Source organism: Stegodyphus dumicola, chromosome 2, assembly GCF_044657685.1.
Source record: "Stegodyphus dumicola isolate Sdum_Otavi_A_Nest chromosome 2, ASM4465768v1".
In the NCBI taxonomy this organism is placed as follows: Eukaryota; Metazoa; Arthropoda; class Arachnida; order Araneae; family Eresidae; genus Stegodyphus; species Stegodyphus dumicola.
Window position 1 is genome coordinate 217,985,078 of NC_140769.1, and position 17,797 is coordinate 218,002,874.

Sequence of the window (17,797 nt, forward strand, 5' to 3'; positions counted from 1 at the left end):
ATAAATACTGTTTTTTTTAATTTTCTTATTTGCATTAAAAGAAATAAACATTTGGTGTACATATTATATATTGGCATATACGTATATTTGTCAGTAAATACATATTTAGCATAAAATAAATACATGTATATAGCATATAAAGTCAACTGAATATCTGGAATTTTCAAAAATCCGGACTAGGTATAGTTTTTAATTTAAAACAGAGTAGAAAATAAAATTACCTTTTAGGACATTAACAGCATCTTCGGGAACTTCTTGCAGTTATAAAAATCTGATAATTTTGAACTATTATGTAACGCCTTCTGAAAAAAAAGTATTTTATTGTGCTACAGTTTAAAAAAAAGACAAGGGGCAGATAAATTTGACAATTTGCTGTGGCACAAGTATTAGGAATATAGAACCTATGTAGAATGGGACAAGGTACTAAAATTTTATGCTTGGTCTTTGATTGAAAATGAATTCTCATTAAATAGTTATCTGCATGAATTACCTGGAATATTTAATAATACAATAGTTTTCAGTTTGTCATCAGAAAATCAAAACTTATTATTTTTTTAAATAGCTGGGTTTTTTTTAGTCCAAAGGGGCAATTCTCCCAGAAGGACTGTTAATTTCGTTTTGGCATTTTGCATATATTTTGCATTTTGCATATTCCCGATATGTTTCATTTCAAATTGCTGCCACCAAACATTATATTTAAAGAAATTAAATAATGAAGAATCTGCATGAATGTATGTATGTTTCTCGCATTGTAATAAAACAACGGTACCTAGAGCCAACAAAATTTGAATAAGGTAATCTTCCATAGAATATGGGCATGTGGAAGCCCTAATTTGAATTTGAAATTGGTTTTATTATTTGCTTTATTATTTAATATTTTGTAATACTTCAACGAATTTTTGATTAACAAAGTAAACAAGTAAACGATTTCAAAGCGAGCAATGGCAAGACTGTACGAGTAAAAAAAAATATATATATATATCCAGCTCGCGAGACAGTGTATTGGAAATTCTAAAGATATGTTCATTTTAAAATTATTTTGCGAGATTGCTGTTGAATGTTTTTATGGTTTAAGTGCGAAGAACGTGATATTTAATAAATAAAGGTAACACACAAAATGTTAAAAAAATGCCCCTTTGGACGTAATTTAAAATCTGAAGCTTTCAGTCTTTTTTAAAGAATGCAAGATTTTTTTTAAATCGTAAACGGAAAGCCGTCTTAGCAGCTTTATTGGCCTCCCGGACTTTTGAATGTTCAAGAGGCCTTAGTTACATCTACACTCTCGAGAATAACAACATATTTGCAAAAATATAAGTTTTAGAATGCTGATATGACCCAGGTAGTGCTAGTATTTATATTTTGGAAAAATTCAGCTTTGCAACAGTAAGTGAATTTTATTGTCACAAACTATAAGCAGAATTTATAAAAAATGAAAGTTAAAAATCTATTAAAAACTACTAGAAGCTGAAAACGATATGAGTTCAATAGGAAATTCAGTAAAGTATACGGTTTTTATTTCTTCCAATACTACCAAATAATTTACACACTTGTGTTATAAAAAAAAATCAAAACTTTAGTATGCATTTTTTTTTCCGCCGCTGTTCTTCCTATTTGAAATAGGAATGCATGCAAAACTAAATTTAAATAATTAAATTCGATAGCTTTGTGTAAATTGTTCAAAAATAAAAATAATGTTAAGAATTATTTACAAAAAGTACCATCCATACGTACAGCTTTCATTGTGTTAGCAGTACGTAATAAATAAAACTACGTTACAGCATTACACTCTTAAAGCAAATTTACAGACACCTAAAAAAAATGAGCAAACTAACTATAATTTATAATAATTAAGATATTTATATTAAGAAATAATTGTATCAAGGTTCTTTAATATCTTTAGTCTGGGTGGACAATGACAAGACAGGGGGTCGTCCTGCTCCTTCAATTCACTCCCTTCCCCAAGGTTATTATTGCAAGTGGGAAACATGTTCTGCTACCAAGACAGTAAATTTGCGTTGTTTGACACGAAGCGGAGCGAAAACTGCTGTCACCCTCCAAATCCCACTCTGCGAGATTTAGAGTGTAAATACAGCTGAGAACTGCTCAACATCTTTATACTGGTTCACATCGACACCGCCTAGAATCAAGACTGCACAAGATCGACATATTATATCGATTCCATAATGTCGCTACGGCGTAGAATCGATAACGACGTAGAATCGGCACCAGTTGAAAGCATGCAATTGACAAGATAAAAAATAAACTTTGATAATGATGTAATAATGAACAAGAAAAATCATGAGCGAAAAATTCGTCTGTAAATACGAGCATTGTAACGAGCAACGAGCCAAGCTGTGGGTATGCGTGTTGCGTTTCCTGATCCGGCTCGACTCGGGAAATCTTGTCATAAAACTCAGTGTTCTTTGATTAGCGCACAAACGTGCGCTTGTGAGTTAATTGTTTTTTATATTTAAGGTAAAAATAATTATTTTAAGATGTCTCCAAAAAAATTGCTGACTCAGATAGTGTAGCAAAGAAAAAGAAGGAAGCCATGGCCGTTGAAATTAAGAAAGAAATCCTACATAAACATAAGCGTGGTGTAAGAGTGACGAAACTGGGCAGACTTAGGCCATTCGACATCAGCGATCTGTACTATTCTGAAGAAGAAGGAAGCAATTGAGAAACTTGATGTGGCCAAAGGAGTTACCGCTATTTCCAAGCACCGTCCAAAACTCCTAGAAGATGTTGAGAAGCTGTTGTTGCTGTGAATTAACGAGGAGTTAAAAGGAGATTCGGTGTCGGATGCTATCTTTTGCGCTAAGGGCTACGAATCTGTACTTGAACCTTCTCCGAAAAACACCAGGTATGTCGACTGAAGATGAGATGGCAATGAGATTTTTGGGTGTTAGGAACGGATTAACTGGATTTCCATTATTTTCAATGGGGAAGTTTGTTTCTAGATACGAGAAATTCGCTTCGAGCTCAGCGCTATAACCAATTAAACTCGCATCTCGAGGTTCCACTGTATGTCATCTGCGCGGAATCGTGGCAGGCAAAGGATCGATACTGCGATGAGTTGACACCCGCATAGTATCAAAACTGAATTTTGAACTGGCACATAAATCTTAGGCTGCCACAGAGAACGTCGATCCTGTTTCGCATTCCGTATATGCACTAGCTTCTCTAGTGTGACTGAGGTGCTTTTTAGTATTCAACCGCGACAACAGAATTCGCAAACCTATCACAAATTTTAAATGGAAAGCTATATTTTTTCCTTTCTCCAAAACGAAATATTCGGTAATTAAAAAAATCAGTTAATTAATATTTTTGAATACGTAAAAAGTAATATGATTCATACATGAGCTAACATACGCAAAGCATTGTTTTAACAAAGAAGGAGAAAGAAAGAGCAAAGAATTATCTGAAATAAGCACCTATTTTTGATATTTTTTTTAAAAGCATACTTCACTAACCTTAAGAAAGAAAGAAGAAAAATGAAAGAAGACTTCATTTAAAAAATTTCTTCAGGTACTTCTACACCAAATAAGAAAAATAATAACAAAGATTTAAATCTTTTAAAAAATCATTATTATGTTTTTCATCGTTTGCATGTGGCCGATGGCGGAACGTATTATTGTAGAAGTCTTTATCAAAATCTTTCAGTTTCAGACATGAGTGTTGTGTCTGATGAGGGAGCATGCATTTATTTATGTGAATGAATTTTTAAAGTGGAGAAAAGATTTGATTTAACGAACCCAAAGATAATTTCTGTAAAAAAAACTTATGGTTATTGCTATTTTCTCATAAAACAGGAAATTAAAATTAAAAGGAAGTCCAAATTTATTCCTAAATTTCGAGTAAAAATTATAAAAGGGACAGAAAAATCCTTTTCATCTGGATCACACTCCTTTAAAGCCTTCTGATGTTCCGCTAATAGATTATTATGCTTTTAGAGAGGTAAAAAGAGCACTTTCTATCAATGTATACCTGAAACATGGAAAAACAGTGAATGAGTAGTGGAGAAAAACATTATTCCTGTATATAATAACTGCATTCTTATCTTGGAAATCGAGACAAGGTTGTCCTAGGAAAGAAAAAAATAATATTGCTAAAATTTATTTATATTATTATATTTTATATTATTTATTATATTATTTTATATTATTATTTTATATTATTATATTTTATATTATTATTAAAATAATATAAAATAATATTTTTTAAAAAATAATATTGCTGTTGTAAGCAATTATGATGAGTAGATTCGTTCTAAAATGTGTAAACATCCTCTGCAGTAATTAAATGAAACTAGTGCAAGTTTAATTTTAGTATCTCAGTTGGGCTAAAATTATTTGCCCCCTAATATTAGCGAATAGCGTTACTGGTTAAATATTAGTTTGTTTTTGCTGTAATTGAACGTGTTGCATAAATTTGTTGAGAATTAGGCCTATGGCTAAGTATAGTTTGTGCTCCTTTGTTACTGTATTCAAATGCAGTTATTTAATTACATCTATCTTTTTCCATTTGTATGTTTGCTTTGTTTATAATTCTAATTACTGGATGATTTCTTCTTCTGGTTGCAATTACTCATTGGTCATTTTAAACTAATTGTGTAACTGTACAACTACGCTGTGAATTAGAAACTTTCTAATGATATATTTTTCCTTTAGAATGTTACTCCAAGTCCAGAACTATCATACGAGCTTAAAGAACAAGGTAAGCTTTCAATGATTATTCTAAATAGAAATGTTAGAAAATGAAAAGGTGTAGGATTCGTATTTTTCATCAAATCATAACCTGTCTCACACTTGACTGCATGTGTAATGGACTAGACACATTTCATCAAACTTATCAAAAAACAAAAGCTTTTAACTGAACGAAGAATTTGACCCCAGCTTCTTTTAACGATTTGAATTTATGGAATTATTTTGTCAAAATGAAATTTAATTTCTCGGTTTCGTTAGCAATTAAAAAGTTTCAAATACTGTATAAAAATCAGTATAGTTGTATATTATGATTCCTTGTTCTGGAGAAAACTACATTTTTGGTAGAATTACTAAAATTATCTTTAGTTCATCAACAATTTTATTTTATTCATAATCTGCTGAGAAATTTTGTTTTCGCGCCTTTTAATTTGCATCAATTACATCGCAGGCTCACCTTACTATGCTGATATAGTTGCTTGTGAATATCTTCTTCTAGATCAGAAAGTAATTTTTGTCTACTAAACATTTAAACGCGAAACCTTTTGTTGGAAAAGCAGTCAAATGGTATCATTCTATATACTTATTTATAACGAGTTCTGTGTTTCGTATAAAGTTAAGGTTTTAGTATGAAAATGAATCGGTTATTATAAATAACACATCAATTACTCCTGCGTTAATAGAGCACAACATTTCTTAGCTATGGAAATACGCTTGCTGCATTTGAAAATTCTAGTTTCATTCTCCATGCTACTACACCTCGAAAAACTGAAAGTAACTTAATAGCCGAAAGTTGTAAGGCCATGACCATCACGAAATTGTATAACATTCTTTTAGTATGTGTTAAGTAAACTGCATATTAAAAATTTACAAATATAATATTCCTTTTAAATCTAATAACTAAATTCCTGGAAAAGTTCTGGTCGACTTAGACCTATCATGAATATTTGTTTTGTATTAAACCAAAAGCGGTACATTGCGAAAAGCATGCACTCCATACATCGAAGGATCTGTGAACTTTCAGACTGATTCCGTATCCCTTCTCTATACAGCTGAGCTGGCTTAAAAGCGAAGGGAGTCTTCTAGTTAGCCATTCACCTAGGCTTCGTTGAGAATGAACAGACCATCACCTTGGCTGAGACCAGAAAGGAGCTACTTAGAGCAATATCTTGGATTATGAGACATAAGTTCCTCACCTACGTCTTGTAACTTCCGGCGGGTCCGTCAAGTCACATGATGTCTTGCAGGACGAATAGTAACATTGTCGGGAATACATCTAAGAGAGATCGTTAGTTGCTAACAGCGGTGTTCTACGTGTTGGAGCCATCGCTCAAACGATTGTGTCTTGTGAATAGCAATAAAAATTTAATATTTCTTTGATAAGGTGGATCTTTGTTTCGACTCTTCTTTTTCTTCATCTAAGGTAATATGAACTTCATGTAAACATGAAAGCACCATTTTTCATATGGTATTAGTTCGAATACCAGTAGGATTGTACGAAAACATAGAAGCAAAGATTCCTGCAGGTTTCCTATGTTTTCGTACATCAGGTTGACTGCCTGATGTCATTGCTGAAGCTTGATCCCTAATTTGAATTGCAAGGGGTTTGGCTTTTTATAAGCTTATGCAGAATTATACAGTGGTCTGCTTCCGTTCTCAGCCTAGCACCACGTTGAATATTGTCAATTTTTAAGGCCGATTTTACTATCATGGAAGCGGGTGAACCATTACATTGTATTCTCTCATTCTCGTTCTCAGAACGCAGTATTCATACAACAAATATACTTGGCAACACTGAACTCGTATCTGAAAAGGGATTTGATGCATTTTTGTATTTAACTTCCGCATATGAATGAAATGCACGACAGTAACACTAGGAAATACAGTGTTCTTTCATGTACTAAAATATAAAACCATTTAAATACCAAGGATTAAAAAATCACATTCATTTAAAGACTACACATAATTCTAAGAACGCTCCAGTAAAGAGATTTTTTAGTCAAATGCTGAAGCGACCAGAACATTCTCTGCAGCCTAACATATTAAATAAATATTTTCTCTTCTATGGTAATATCATTTACTTTGATGCATTTATTTCATAGTTATACATTCAGAGATGAAGCAATGTCTTCCTCGCCTTGTATACAGAAATTCGATATTATGCCAATATCGCACTTCTAGTTTCTTTAAAATGATATAATAAAATGTGCAAAATTTTTGCCCAGCAGAACCTTCTGAAGTTCGATATTTCTGTATTTTTTAAAGCACTATTTAAGATCAAATGCAGAATAGTTCTAAAACATACATGAGAGTTTCCGAAATTATTATAAATGAATTTATTAAATCATAGGTGAAAACTTTCTACAAAAGAATAAAAAAATTTGTGTTTCAAAAAGTAATAACAAATAGGTTTTGCAAAAAGAAAAGGAAAAAAAGAGAGAGAGAGAATTCCCATCTGAATACTTTATAACACTTCAAAGAGTTTAAAAACTGGAAAAGATAACAATATTTTGTTAAAACTATAAAAATCATACTGAAAAGAAATTACAATCTGATCTTGGTAAACAGATTTCACAAGTGGAAATAGACTTATTAATTAAACAGTGTTGTTTTTCTCACAGAAATTACAGATATAAAATATTAAATCTTATATTTAAAATGAGCTTTCAAAATGATAAAGGCAGGGGAAAATGAACATGATATTATTTCATCATAAATGAATGCCATGCGGCGATTTATGTTCCTATTTAATAAAAAAGAGACTTAATTGTCCAAGACTTATTGAATTATTCCACTGAATGGTTTGCGTATGTAACTTAAGTAACAAATATTTTTCTCAAGAGGCGATATTTTTTATTTTTCCAGGTTACCCTATCTATTTATTGGCTACCAAATTTGCTGGAGGTCATAAAAAACCTCTTCGAGCAATTTAAAAAATTTCTTTCTCTTAAAAGCTAATTCATTGCTAAGAGCTTCTTCAAAAGTCTTTTTCCTATTCAAAACTATTGGTGTATAATGTTTCAGTTACATTTAAAGTGACAATTTAACGCTATTACTAGAACTGTTATTTTTAAACGGACTTGTTTTGCATTCCAGTTCGTTCTAAAATCGGCACTTTTGCATCTCCGGAATACATCCATTTCTCATCTGCTCTGCCGAAGACTCGATCTGGGAAAATCCTTCGACGAATATTGAGGAAGATAGCCAATGATGACCACGAACTGGGAGATCTGAGCACTGTGGCCGAAGAATCCATCATCTCAGATCTTTTTATGACTAGGCCTACCATTGTGCGATCATGAAGAACTTGTAGTTGATTTGTTCATTGTTGTATAATAGCTAGACTATCTCACCATGCAGTTTCTTTATGTTCTTATGTATAGAATTTATACTTTTTATTTTTTGTACATAAACTTTTAATGTGCACATGAACATTATTGAACGTTTCATAATTTGTTTTCATCTAGTTGAACCTGTTTATGTTTTTAATAAAATGCATAGCTCTACGTTTCCACTTCTAGTTCTTATGGTATGATAAGGTGTAAGTAGCAAGTTATTCATAACTCCCCCCCCCAAAAAAAAAACGCCAATGAATACTTACTTTTAATTTTGTTATGCTTTTATCCCTGCCTTTTCGAGCTGATTTTCTCAGCAGCTTTGTCTTTTTCTTCGGCTCTCCAGGCTGTTGAGCAGATTCAAACGCTAAACTATTCTACCCGGGCTCAAATGCCAATGAAGGGGCTAGCTCAAATGCCAGTGAATGGGGAAGTCAAACTAATAATCACAAAAATATGGGCGTTTTCGTGATTTTCTTCATCTGTAGGTAAGCCAGTTTTCCGGAGACAGTTCTTTACGAAGGCATCGCTTTCCCCAGACAGAAAGTTCGTGCGCGCTTTGTCATGACTCAGTAAACTGTCTTTTGTTTCTGTATTTTCTTATTATTATAGTCCCTTGTTATTTAAACCTCGCCAAGAACGCTCTTGTAAGTAGATTGCGCCATAGCTGTAGCCCTACTCATTGCTCTTCGAAAAAAAAAAACATCTCCAAAAAGTTCTCAGCAGAGTTGCCGTTTTGAAGCAGGCCATTAACAAGAACGTTGTTGTTGTTGTCTTCTCCATGAATTTCATGGAAGAAAGGTTGCCAGAGCCTCAAGGATGTTGAACTTCTATTTCCAGCTCAATTTTGAGGAAGAGCACCCCAGCGGGTGGTCCGGAGATCAGTCAGCAATCCTTACCATGGTCACCTATAGTCCATTTATTATGAGAAGCTTTCAGCAGAATTACCGTTTGGAAGCAAGCCATTAACAAGAACATTGTTGTTGTTGTCTTCTCCATGAATTTCATGGAAGAAAGGCTGCCAGAGCCTCAGGGAGGTAGAGCTTCTACTTCCAACCCAGTTTTGAGAGCACCCCAGGGGTGGTGGTCTGGAGATCTCCCACCCCTTTCCTCTTCCACCAAACCACATGACTTTCGGCTCGCCATCTATTCAGAGTGCCTCCATGACTCAAAGACATTATATATTTACAAACATCGATGCCTTCTCTGGGATTTGAACCAGGGCCTTTCGGTACCGCAGTACGCTCCCCTAACCACTATACCGTCTGGGTGGCTAACATGAACGTCGGAAATAATAAAGAAGTACCATTATTTCTTTTTATGTAACTCGGTTTGTCTGTTTCTGATTGGCCGATTTATATTTCGGGCAGGGGGAGGATCAAGCCTTATCAAAATTACCTGTTGACCCCTTTTTTGCTCCAATTTTCTTGAAATTTTTCACATATACATATTTGCTATGCCAATACAGTATTCTACAGGAATTTGCTTCAGAATTCTATATAAATATATTTGTTTTATTTTTATTTGTTATTAGTATTGTTATGTAAACAATTTCGTTTAACAGTCAAACTAATAATCACAAAATTTCAGTTTTCCAACATTTGCTAGATCGAAAATAATCTTCCAAATGAAGATTTTTCGTCATTTCTCTAGTAGTTTTTTTTTTCCCCCAAAAAATCCTTCGATATTTTTAGCTATCATACACTAGCTAAAAATAAAAATTTTTTAATTCAAAAGGTTTAACCCTTCTTTTGAGCAGCTCCATTTTAAATAATGATGAGATCTTATTTCTAAATCAAATAAAAATTTTAATGAAATTTGTCATGGGAAAGACCGGACGATCTCGGAATAATATATCACGCGTTCTGAGTAGGAGGAATTTTCCTACGTTCAGAGGCAAGATGATTTTCTCTTTTTCATTACTTTTCAGAATTTTAACTCCAAGAAAGCATAAATTAAAAATTTTTAGTTAAACTTACTAGGAAATAAAAATAATAATTTTTAACATATTCTTAGTCATATATGAGTAAAAATTATGAAAACAAATACGAGATTTTGCAAAAGTGCTGAACAATTAATCATTAACGTCACTAAATAGTAACTGAAATAGCTGCACAAAGACCATGTCAGTCACGGCAAGCGTTCTCCACAACGAGAAAGCATTTGACCGCTTCCGGCAAAGAGGTCTTATTATTAAGCTGCATCATACTCAACTTTCAACCAGTGAATTTTCATTCAAATTATAAATTAGTAACGGAAAAACAGGACTTCCTAATTAATAACTACAAAAACGCTACTGAAATTTTCTGCTAAACTATAATAACATTCTTCGTATATATACACTTTTATAAAAGGCGTACTTATGCTTTTTTGGACATAAAAATCTCAAATGACTAAAAACTGAAAAAAAATTTATTTCTGAAAGTTTAAACATTATATCCATTATATTATTAGGAATATCGAAGTTTAAGAGTTATAAATTAGTCTTAAGAAATTTATCAACTTGTTTTATGAAATTGCTTTACTTTACTCCCTTGTGGTCTCATTTAAAACATTTGAAATAAATAATTCATCTAGGGCTAAAATTAAATTTTTAGAAGAAACGCTGTCGAAAAGGGGATATATATCTGCATTTTTCATAGAGAGTGAAACTTCTTGTATAGTCTCGTTCAGAAGGGAGTATTGAGAACTTTATTAAACTTAGTTACTGATGCCATTCTGTTATCTTTAAGTGTTTCATAAATTATGCAACGATTACTTCATGCATTTAAATTACTAGCAGCATCCAATCACTGTTTAAAAGACATCTAACATGTGTAATGTTTTAAGAATATCTTGGAACGGTTCACAAGCACTTGAATATCATACAGTCTACATCTATGTTACATTTTAAGTTAGGAATAAAGAGGTAACATTTTGTAGCGGTCTTTGCGGTTATGCCACTAAGTTTGACATTATGTCATTGTTTGCTTTATTAATAAATATTTGTTAAGTCTTCTTTGCATGATTCCATGCTCCATAATATTCCACGAACTGCCTACTTCTATTACGAAAAGTCAGTAAAGGGTGTCTCTCAATTCCACAGAACCACAGTTTTCCTTCAAAGTACAGATGTCTTTTTAATGGGCTTCTCAAAGAGGCGCGAAAGCGAAAGCCAAAGCAGCTGCCAAAACTTCTCCGAACAGGAATAGTACCAAACGTACTTCACGGCTTATTACCTGAGAAGAAATAAAATAAATAAATAAGGTAGAGAAATAAAAGAAAACATATTTTAAAATTAGCAAACACATAAAGTAAAAAAAAAAAAAAAAAGAGAGAGAGAGAGAGTACAATTAAAAGAGAACACGCTTTTACTGAAAAAATACAAGAAGAATGTCCGTATTGCATGGGTCTCTTTATTAATGTCGCTACTCTTGCAGCAGTTTAATATTTAGGAGTCATATTTGATAGAATACAAGTAGACAACGCAACTGAAAAAAGATTATGCAACTTTCATGTCTATTTGTGGACCCGTAGGTGGAATTTCAGAATTAAATTTTAAAACGAAAAAGAGTACTTCATCTGACCACTGGCCAGCCTGTGCTAATGTATGCAGTCCGTCCTGAGCTACAGAAACAAGACCGCCTGTAAAAAAATAGATGTATTGCAAAATAAATGCCTCAGACGTACTACGGTTGATATCCTATGATTCGTCAGGAATAGGTAATTTCCCAACGGTCTCTGAATTACTTGTTCGCATGATTTCCTATTCGCATCTTTTCTTCGGCAGCATTAGTAAATTGAAATATAGATAGCATTTACATACCCTGCAGAGACATTAGGTTATTTCCACCGGAGAGATGAAAAATGAGCAACGCGTTCGCCGGGAATCGAACCACGGACCACTCAGTTACCTGCTGAGCGTGGAAACATATCTTATATACTCCCCCTTTTAAAGAGCGACTGCGTGTTTTTAGGGGACTCAATTGACAAATCCTGGGTGTGGAGAATCATCATCCACCACCCTTTTAGTTCGTGTGCCACTGTAGAGACATTAGTATTTTTTTGGAAGCAGGAAGAATTGTAAAATGAGCAACGCCTTCGCCGGGAATTGAACCACAAACCTCTGGTTACGCGCCCAGCGTGCAGACAACTACACCACGAAGGTGGGAGAAATACCTTATAACCTTAGTAGACTATGATCGTACTAGTGAATTCATTGCCACCTAGATATGCTCACACTGGCAAATGGAAATTGTTATTTTTATCCCTAACTCCAAGACTAGCTGCTGTTTTACAGCTATCCTCAAGGGCACAGCCTGAGAGCGTAATCCTCCTGAAATGTTCTATAATTTAAAATACATTCAACTCCCTATTCAGCAGGGTAAAACCAAGGCTAACGTCAACGATTACTTCAAAATCATTGTTAATCCTAACAGTTAAAGAAACGCGAGAAAGAGGAATACTATTAATAATTAATCTTTATACTGAAGGAGATTAGTTTGGATAAGTTCATTCGGTTAGTTGAATTAAATTAGTACTATTCAAACGGGGGGAAACATCTTTAGAAATTAAAAAAACTATGTTATAAATAGAATTAATGAATTAGAACGTAAGTTTGTAAGGTATTTCTCCCGCCTTCTTAGCATGCCTTCGTGGTGTAATGATCAGCCCTCTCGGCGCGTATTCGAGAGGTCCTTGGTTCGAATCTCGGCGAGGACGTTGCTCACTTTTCTTGTCTCTTGCTTCGAAATAACCTAATGTTTCTACAATGCCCGAACTAAAAGGGTGGTGGATGATGATACTTCACCACCAGGCGATTAGGTCCCTTAATTCCCAGTCGCCCTTTAAAAGGGGAAGTTTATAAGGTATTTCTCCGGCCTTCGTAGCATGCCTTCGTGATGTGGGAAAGATACCTTATTTACTCCCCCTTTTAAAGGGCAACTGGGGAATAGGGGACGCAATCACCAAATTCTGGTGGTGGAGAAATCTGGTGGTGGCAACATTGCAGGGAATAAAACATTTTTATGGTGACCGGAAAAATGCCCACAGGAAAAATGCTCACAGAATAATGCTCTCAGGTATGAATGCTCTCAGAAAAAAAGGCCCGCACAGAAATATGCCCACATAGAAAAAAACTCACGTGAAAATATGCTCACACGGAAAAATGCTCACATAGATGTATGCTCACATGGAAATAAGCCCACTGATAAATAAAATACGTAGAAATATCCTTAGATGAATCAATCAATAATTAATCGATTTTGAACATCGTACACCTACTTGAATTGTTCAAAGAAAAATTATTTAAATTACCAGAACATATATATATATATATATATATAACTGTATAACTTATGTGTAGATTCAGTTGCTATATAAGATTAACAAATGGGCCGTTTTGAATTAGGAAAAGGAGGCAGAGTTCTAGCCCGTAATGATTCCATTTATTATATATATATATATATATATATATATATATATATATATATATATATATATACACTTTTTTTTTTTTTTTTTTTTTTTTTTTGAGTTTCGGCAGGATGCATCGCTTGGTTTTTATTAGAGTCTAAGAAGGTATGTCAATGTTAGAAAGTCGTCCTTTCAAGGACATATCTTTTTTGAGCGGATATTCGAAAATGTAATGGTCGGCATAATGCAGTTCTCGACATGAGCATGTGCGATATTTGCCAGGCTCCTTTTGTAGAAGTAATCCAGGAACGGGCCATGGCACGACACATATTGCTAAGAAAACACTATGTACTTCTGTTTTTGTAGCCCACTTTTGAAAAGAATTAGAGTTTGCGACGATCCATTGTCGTTCATTCCCACACTTGTTGCAGATCTTTTGTGTGTGTGTATATTTAGTATATCCCTCAGGTGAGTCTTGGGAAACGGCACATAAAAAAATTCTGCTATTTGCTGTTGCGCTGCCTTCTCTGCAAATACGTTCGCAGCGTAGTTACCTGAGTTCTTACTGTAGCCTTTTATCCACATGAGTGTAAAGTAAATTTTGTATTTTGCATGTTTAATTTTAGTACGGATTAATTTCGAACGCAATTTTAGAGCCAGGTTGCAATAATCACTTCATAACCTTTGACTAGGTTACGAAGTGATATTATTGCAACCTGATTTAATTATGATAATTATCTGCTTTAATTATGATATGAGGGATTCTCTGGTTATTTGCTATTTTCAATGCTGCTTTTACTGTCGAAAATTCTGCCTGATGAATGCTGCTAATGTTTTTTAGGTATCTCTACCATTTTGTATAATTGTTGAGGCTCTTTTGCATAGGTATGTTGATTAAATATCCAACTATTCTATCTATTTTGGGGTCGTCCGCCGTCAGAAACTGCTTGACAGATAGGACCGTCTGAGCGGGTGCATTGTCTTGGTGCAACAGCCATACATCACTCCGCAAATATGGCCATTTTTCTCCTAATTTTTTCACGAAGTCTTTTTAGTACTTCAATGTAATAATATTGGTTAACAGTCTGACCACTGGGAACCCATTCAGTCATGATGAACGTGCTGGGCGCCCAACACGTTCATCATCTTCTGCACTGTCTCTTACCCCTGAAAACCGCTTATGCCATTTAAACACACGTGTATGAGACAAAGTTTCAACTCCATAAGCCACGGTTAACCCTTGAAATGTTTCCTTCGTGGCTGATTTCGTAAGTTTCTTAAGAAAGTTGATTTGCTGTTCGGTTTTTTACATTAAATATTTTTCCGGTAGAATGCAATTGCATGTGTTCGCTCAATGATGCAGTATTCCCCACTGGCATAGTCGTTTAAGTCGAAACTGGCCGCATGGATAGAGGAGGTGTGTGGCATGACATCACCAAAATAGTTGTTGCCAACTCCACTCTGTTTTCAAGCTCAAAGAATTGAAAATTAAAGTCAAATTAATTAAACGCCGAACATTAATGCTTGGAAGCAATCCAAGAAAACTTTCAAATGACCATTAAGTGCAACCTGTAACTCTGGCATCTTCCATGCCAATAAATTTCTGTTTTAGCGCAAGAAAATGAAGAGCCTGGCGTGGACCTAACCAAAAACAATCATAATAACGATGAGGATTCAGAAGCAGTCTTCAGAAACCCTAAAATTATCAGAGCAAGATTCCGCCTATTTTAATAAAAGATTCAGACATTAATTGGTCTAGCTCCAGGAAATATATCGAACATGTACCTGGCATCAGAAAATTCGACGAATTCGTCCGCGATAACAAACTCAAGATTTAAATTTTGCTCTATCAAAGACTGTCGTACGTTATCAAAATAATATATCATTACGCTATCATAAGGAGTACACTGGAACCTTGGTTCACAAATTCAATTCGTTCATGAAAACCGTTCGTTGACCGTTGTATTCGTAAATCGCAACAGTTTTCCCTGTGGTAATTCATGTCAAGTGGATAAATTTGTTCCTGGAATACAGATGGTTTTTTATTTAAGCTTTACAATAGTATCTTGTTCATAACCCAAAACCAACAGAAATTATTAAATTAAGAACAGAAGAATATTGTAGAGATATTAGGTAATTTTGGAAGCAGGAAAGATGGAAAATGAGCAACGCCTTGCACGGGAATCGAAACACGGATACTCGCCCGGCGTGTAGACCACTACACTACGAAGGCAGGCTAAGAAGGCGGGAGAAATACCTTATATACTCCCTCTTTTAAAGGCGACTGGGGTTTTTAAGGGACCCAGTCGCCAAATCCTGGGAGTGGAGAATTATCATCTGCCACCCTTTTAATTCGGGCTTCATTGTAGAGACATTAGGATATTTTTGGAAGCAGGAGATGTGAAATATGAGGAACGCCTTCGCTGGGAATCGAACCACAGACCTCTGGAATACGCGCCCAGCGTGCAGAACACCAAGCAACGAAAGCATATCAAGAAGGCGGGAGAAATACCTTATAATATGAACACCATACTGAACAGATAAAATAGACAAAACTTAATTTAATTGTACTGTAACTGTACGAACAGATAGTAGAGATCTTAAGAGGGAAATGATGAGGAAGATATTATTGTTTGGATACGAAATTCTCTTCCATGAAAACTTCAGAAAACTGTCTTTAGAAGGCTTAGAACTGTCTTTTATCCGTTCCTTGTCTATATGCGCCACTCTGCTTGAGACTCACTCAGCCTCTGTTTCACTCAAAATGCTTCAAATGTAATTTGTCGTTGTTGACATTTTAAAATGCTTCTGAAGTAAGATTGTCATTGAAAATGCTTATATTGTAGCTTGCTACTGCATTTTTAGAATGACATCATTGCATAAAAGCATTGTATCTTACCCCATTTTGCACAAATTTCGCGGATCGGCGAACTAGGTTTTCTTTATTTTTCTCTTCATCTGAAGACATTTCTTCCACGCGCAGGAAAGTTGTTTGTTATTCTTAATTTTTAGGCCTTCTACTAACTTCTCTACGTCATCACTGTTAATTTCCTAGCCCATTATTTTGCCCAGAAGTAACGAAAAAAGTTCTAAGTGCGTGAACCAAATTGTTCGTGAAGTGAGGCCACTGTATCTGCTTTTTCATTATTATTTATGATTTAAAACTGCATATAATATATAAATAAAGAAATATTTAAATTAAAAGTGTTATGCTAAAAGTATTAAAATATTTACTCTAAAAAAACATTTTTGGCGGCCATAATACTTTATAATTACTTTATAATTTATATACTTTTTATATAGTGAAATTTGAAAAATATACATGCAAAGATATAGTATCAAGGCAATAATAAATAATTAACTTTATTTACACACATTATCATTGTTACATTTCAACACCTGTGATTCTAAATGAAGGTAATAGCTAACAACGTGGATGTTATTTTCTAACAAAATTTTTTTTGCTTAGTATTTTTTCCTTTAGCTTTTGAATTTTTTATTCAGTACTCTGTATTTCAATTTTGCCTTCTGAGATTTATTGCAGCAAATAAGTATCAGCATCATTGATTCATTTTCTGATTGCACTTGCTTTAGAAGCACAGTCAATGAATATTTAAATGGTGACCGGTAGTTTTTTTTATTCAGCTTAGAATGCCATGTTTCAATCTGATTACTGGTTCTTGTTCCATCATTTGAGAAGTGATTCCAGATGTTTCTGTAAAAGAAAATGAATTTAAAATTTAGAAATGAAATTACGCTTCATTCATATATTGTTTCATTTAGAAGAGTTCTGTGCCATTTAAGTTTATGTAAACAATTTTAATTAATAAAAGATATTTCCAATGTCATATATTACACACCCGTGCATAATAATCATTTGTGCGATGCCTAACAATAAATTCTTAATAGTACAATACTTCTGAAACACACTCTACAGAAAGAAATACATATATATCAGAGAATTTTCCTAAGTGGACTAAATTATTTTTAAGTTAAATGAAAAGTAAGTGATATATATATATATACTCTTTTATTTTAATATCAAAAGAAAATTTATGATTTCTTTTCTGACCATAATCGCTAGAAGTGTTTCTTCAAACTAAGAAATTTATAATGCAGAGTTAAAAGTGCAGATATATATTTCAGTGGTTCCCCCCCCCCCATAAATTTTCAGGAAAAATGAAAACAAAGAAATTTAACTTACACTGCTAACAATGCATCAGCTTCATCAAACCACTTTTCAACTAAATAATCAAGAAATTCCATTGCTTTAGAAGCATATGGAAAATTTTCCTGCCAAAAAAGAGAAGCATCAGTAACTTCGTCTTCAGGAAAAGTGGCAAAACGACAGCGCGTTTCCTAATT

At 33.9% G+C, this 17,797-nt stretch overlaps 1 protein-coding gene across 1 annotated transcript in view; it reads left to right on the forward strand.

Moving 5' to 3' along the window:
* LOC118205469 (acetyl-coenzyme A synthetase, cytoplasmic-like) overlaps nucleotides 1-8,209 on the forward strand; it is a 68,497-nt gene extending 60,288 nt beyond the window's left edge. Inside the window, exons 15-16 of the mRNA XM_035377756.2 lie at nucleotides 4,671-4,716; nucleotides 7,800-8,209. Coding sequence (XP_035233647.1) covers nucleotides 4,671-4,716; nucleotides 7,800-8,005 — 252 coding nt within the window. The 3' untranslated portion in view covers nucleotides 8,006-8,209. The remainder of the gene's footprint in view (nucleotides 1-4,670; nucleotides 4,717-7,799) is intronic.
* Nucleotides 8,210-17,797: the final 9,588 nt, after the last annotated feature.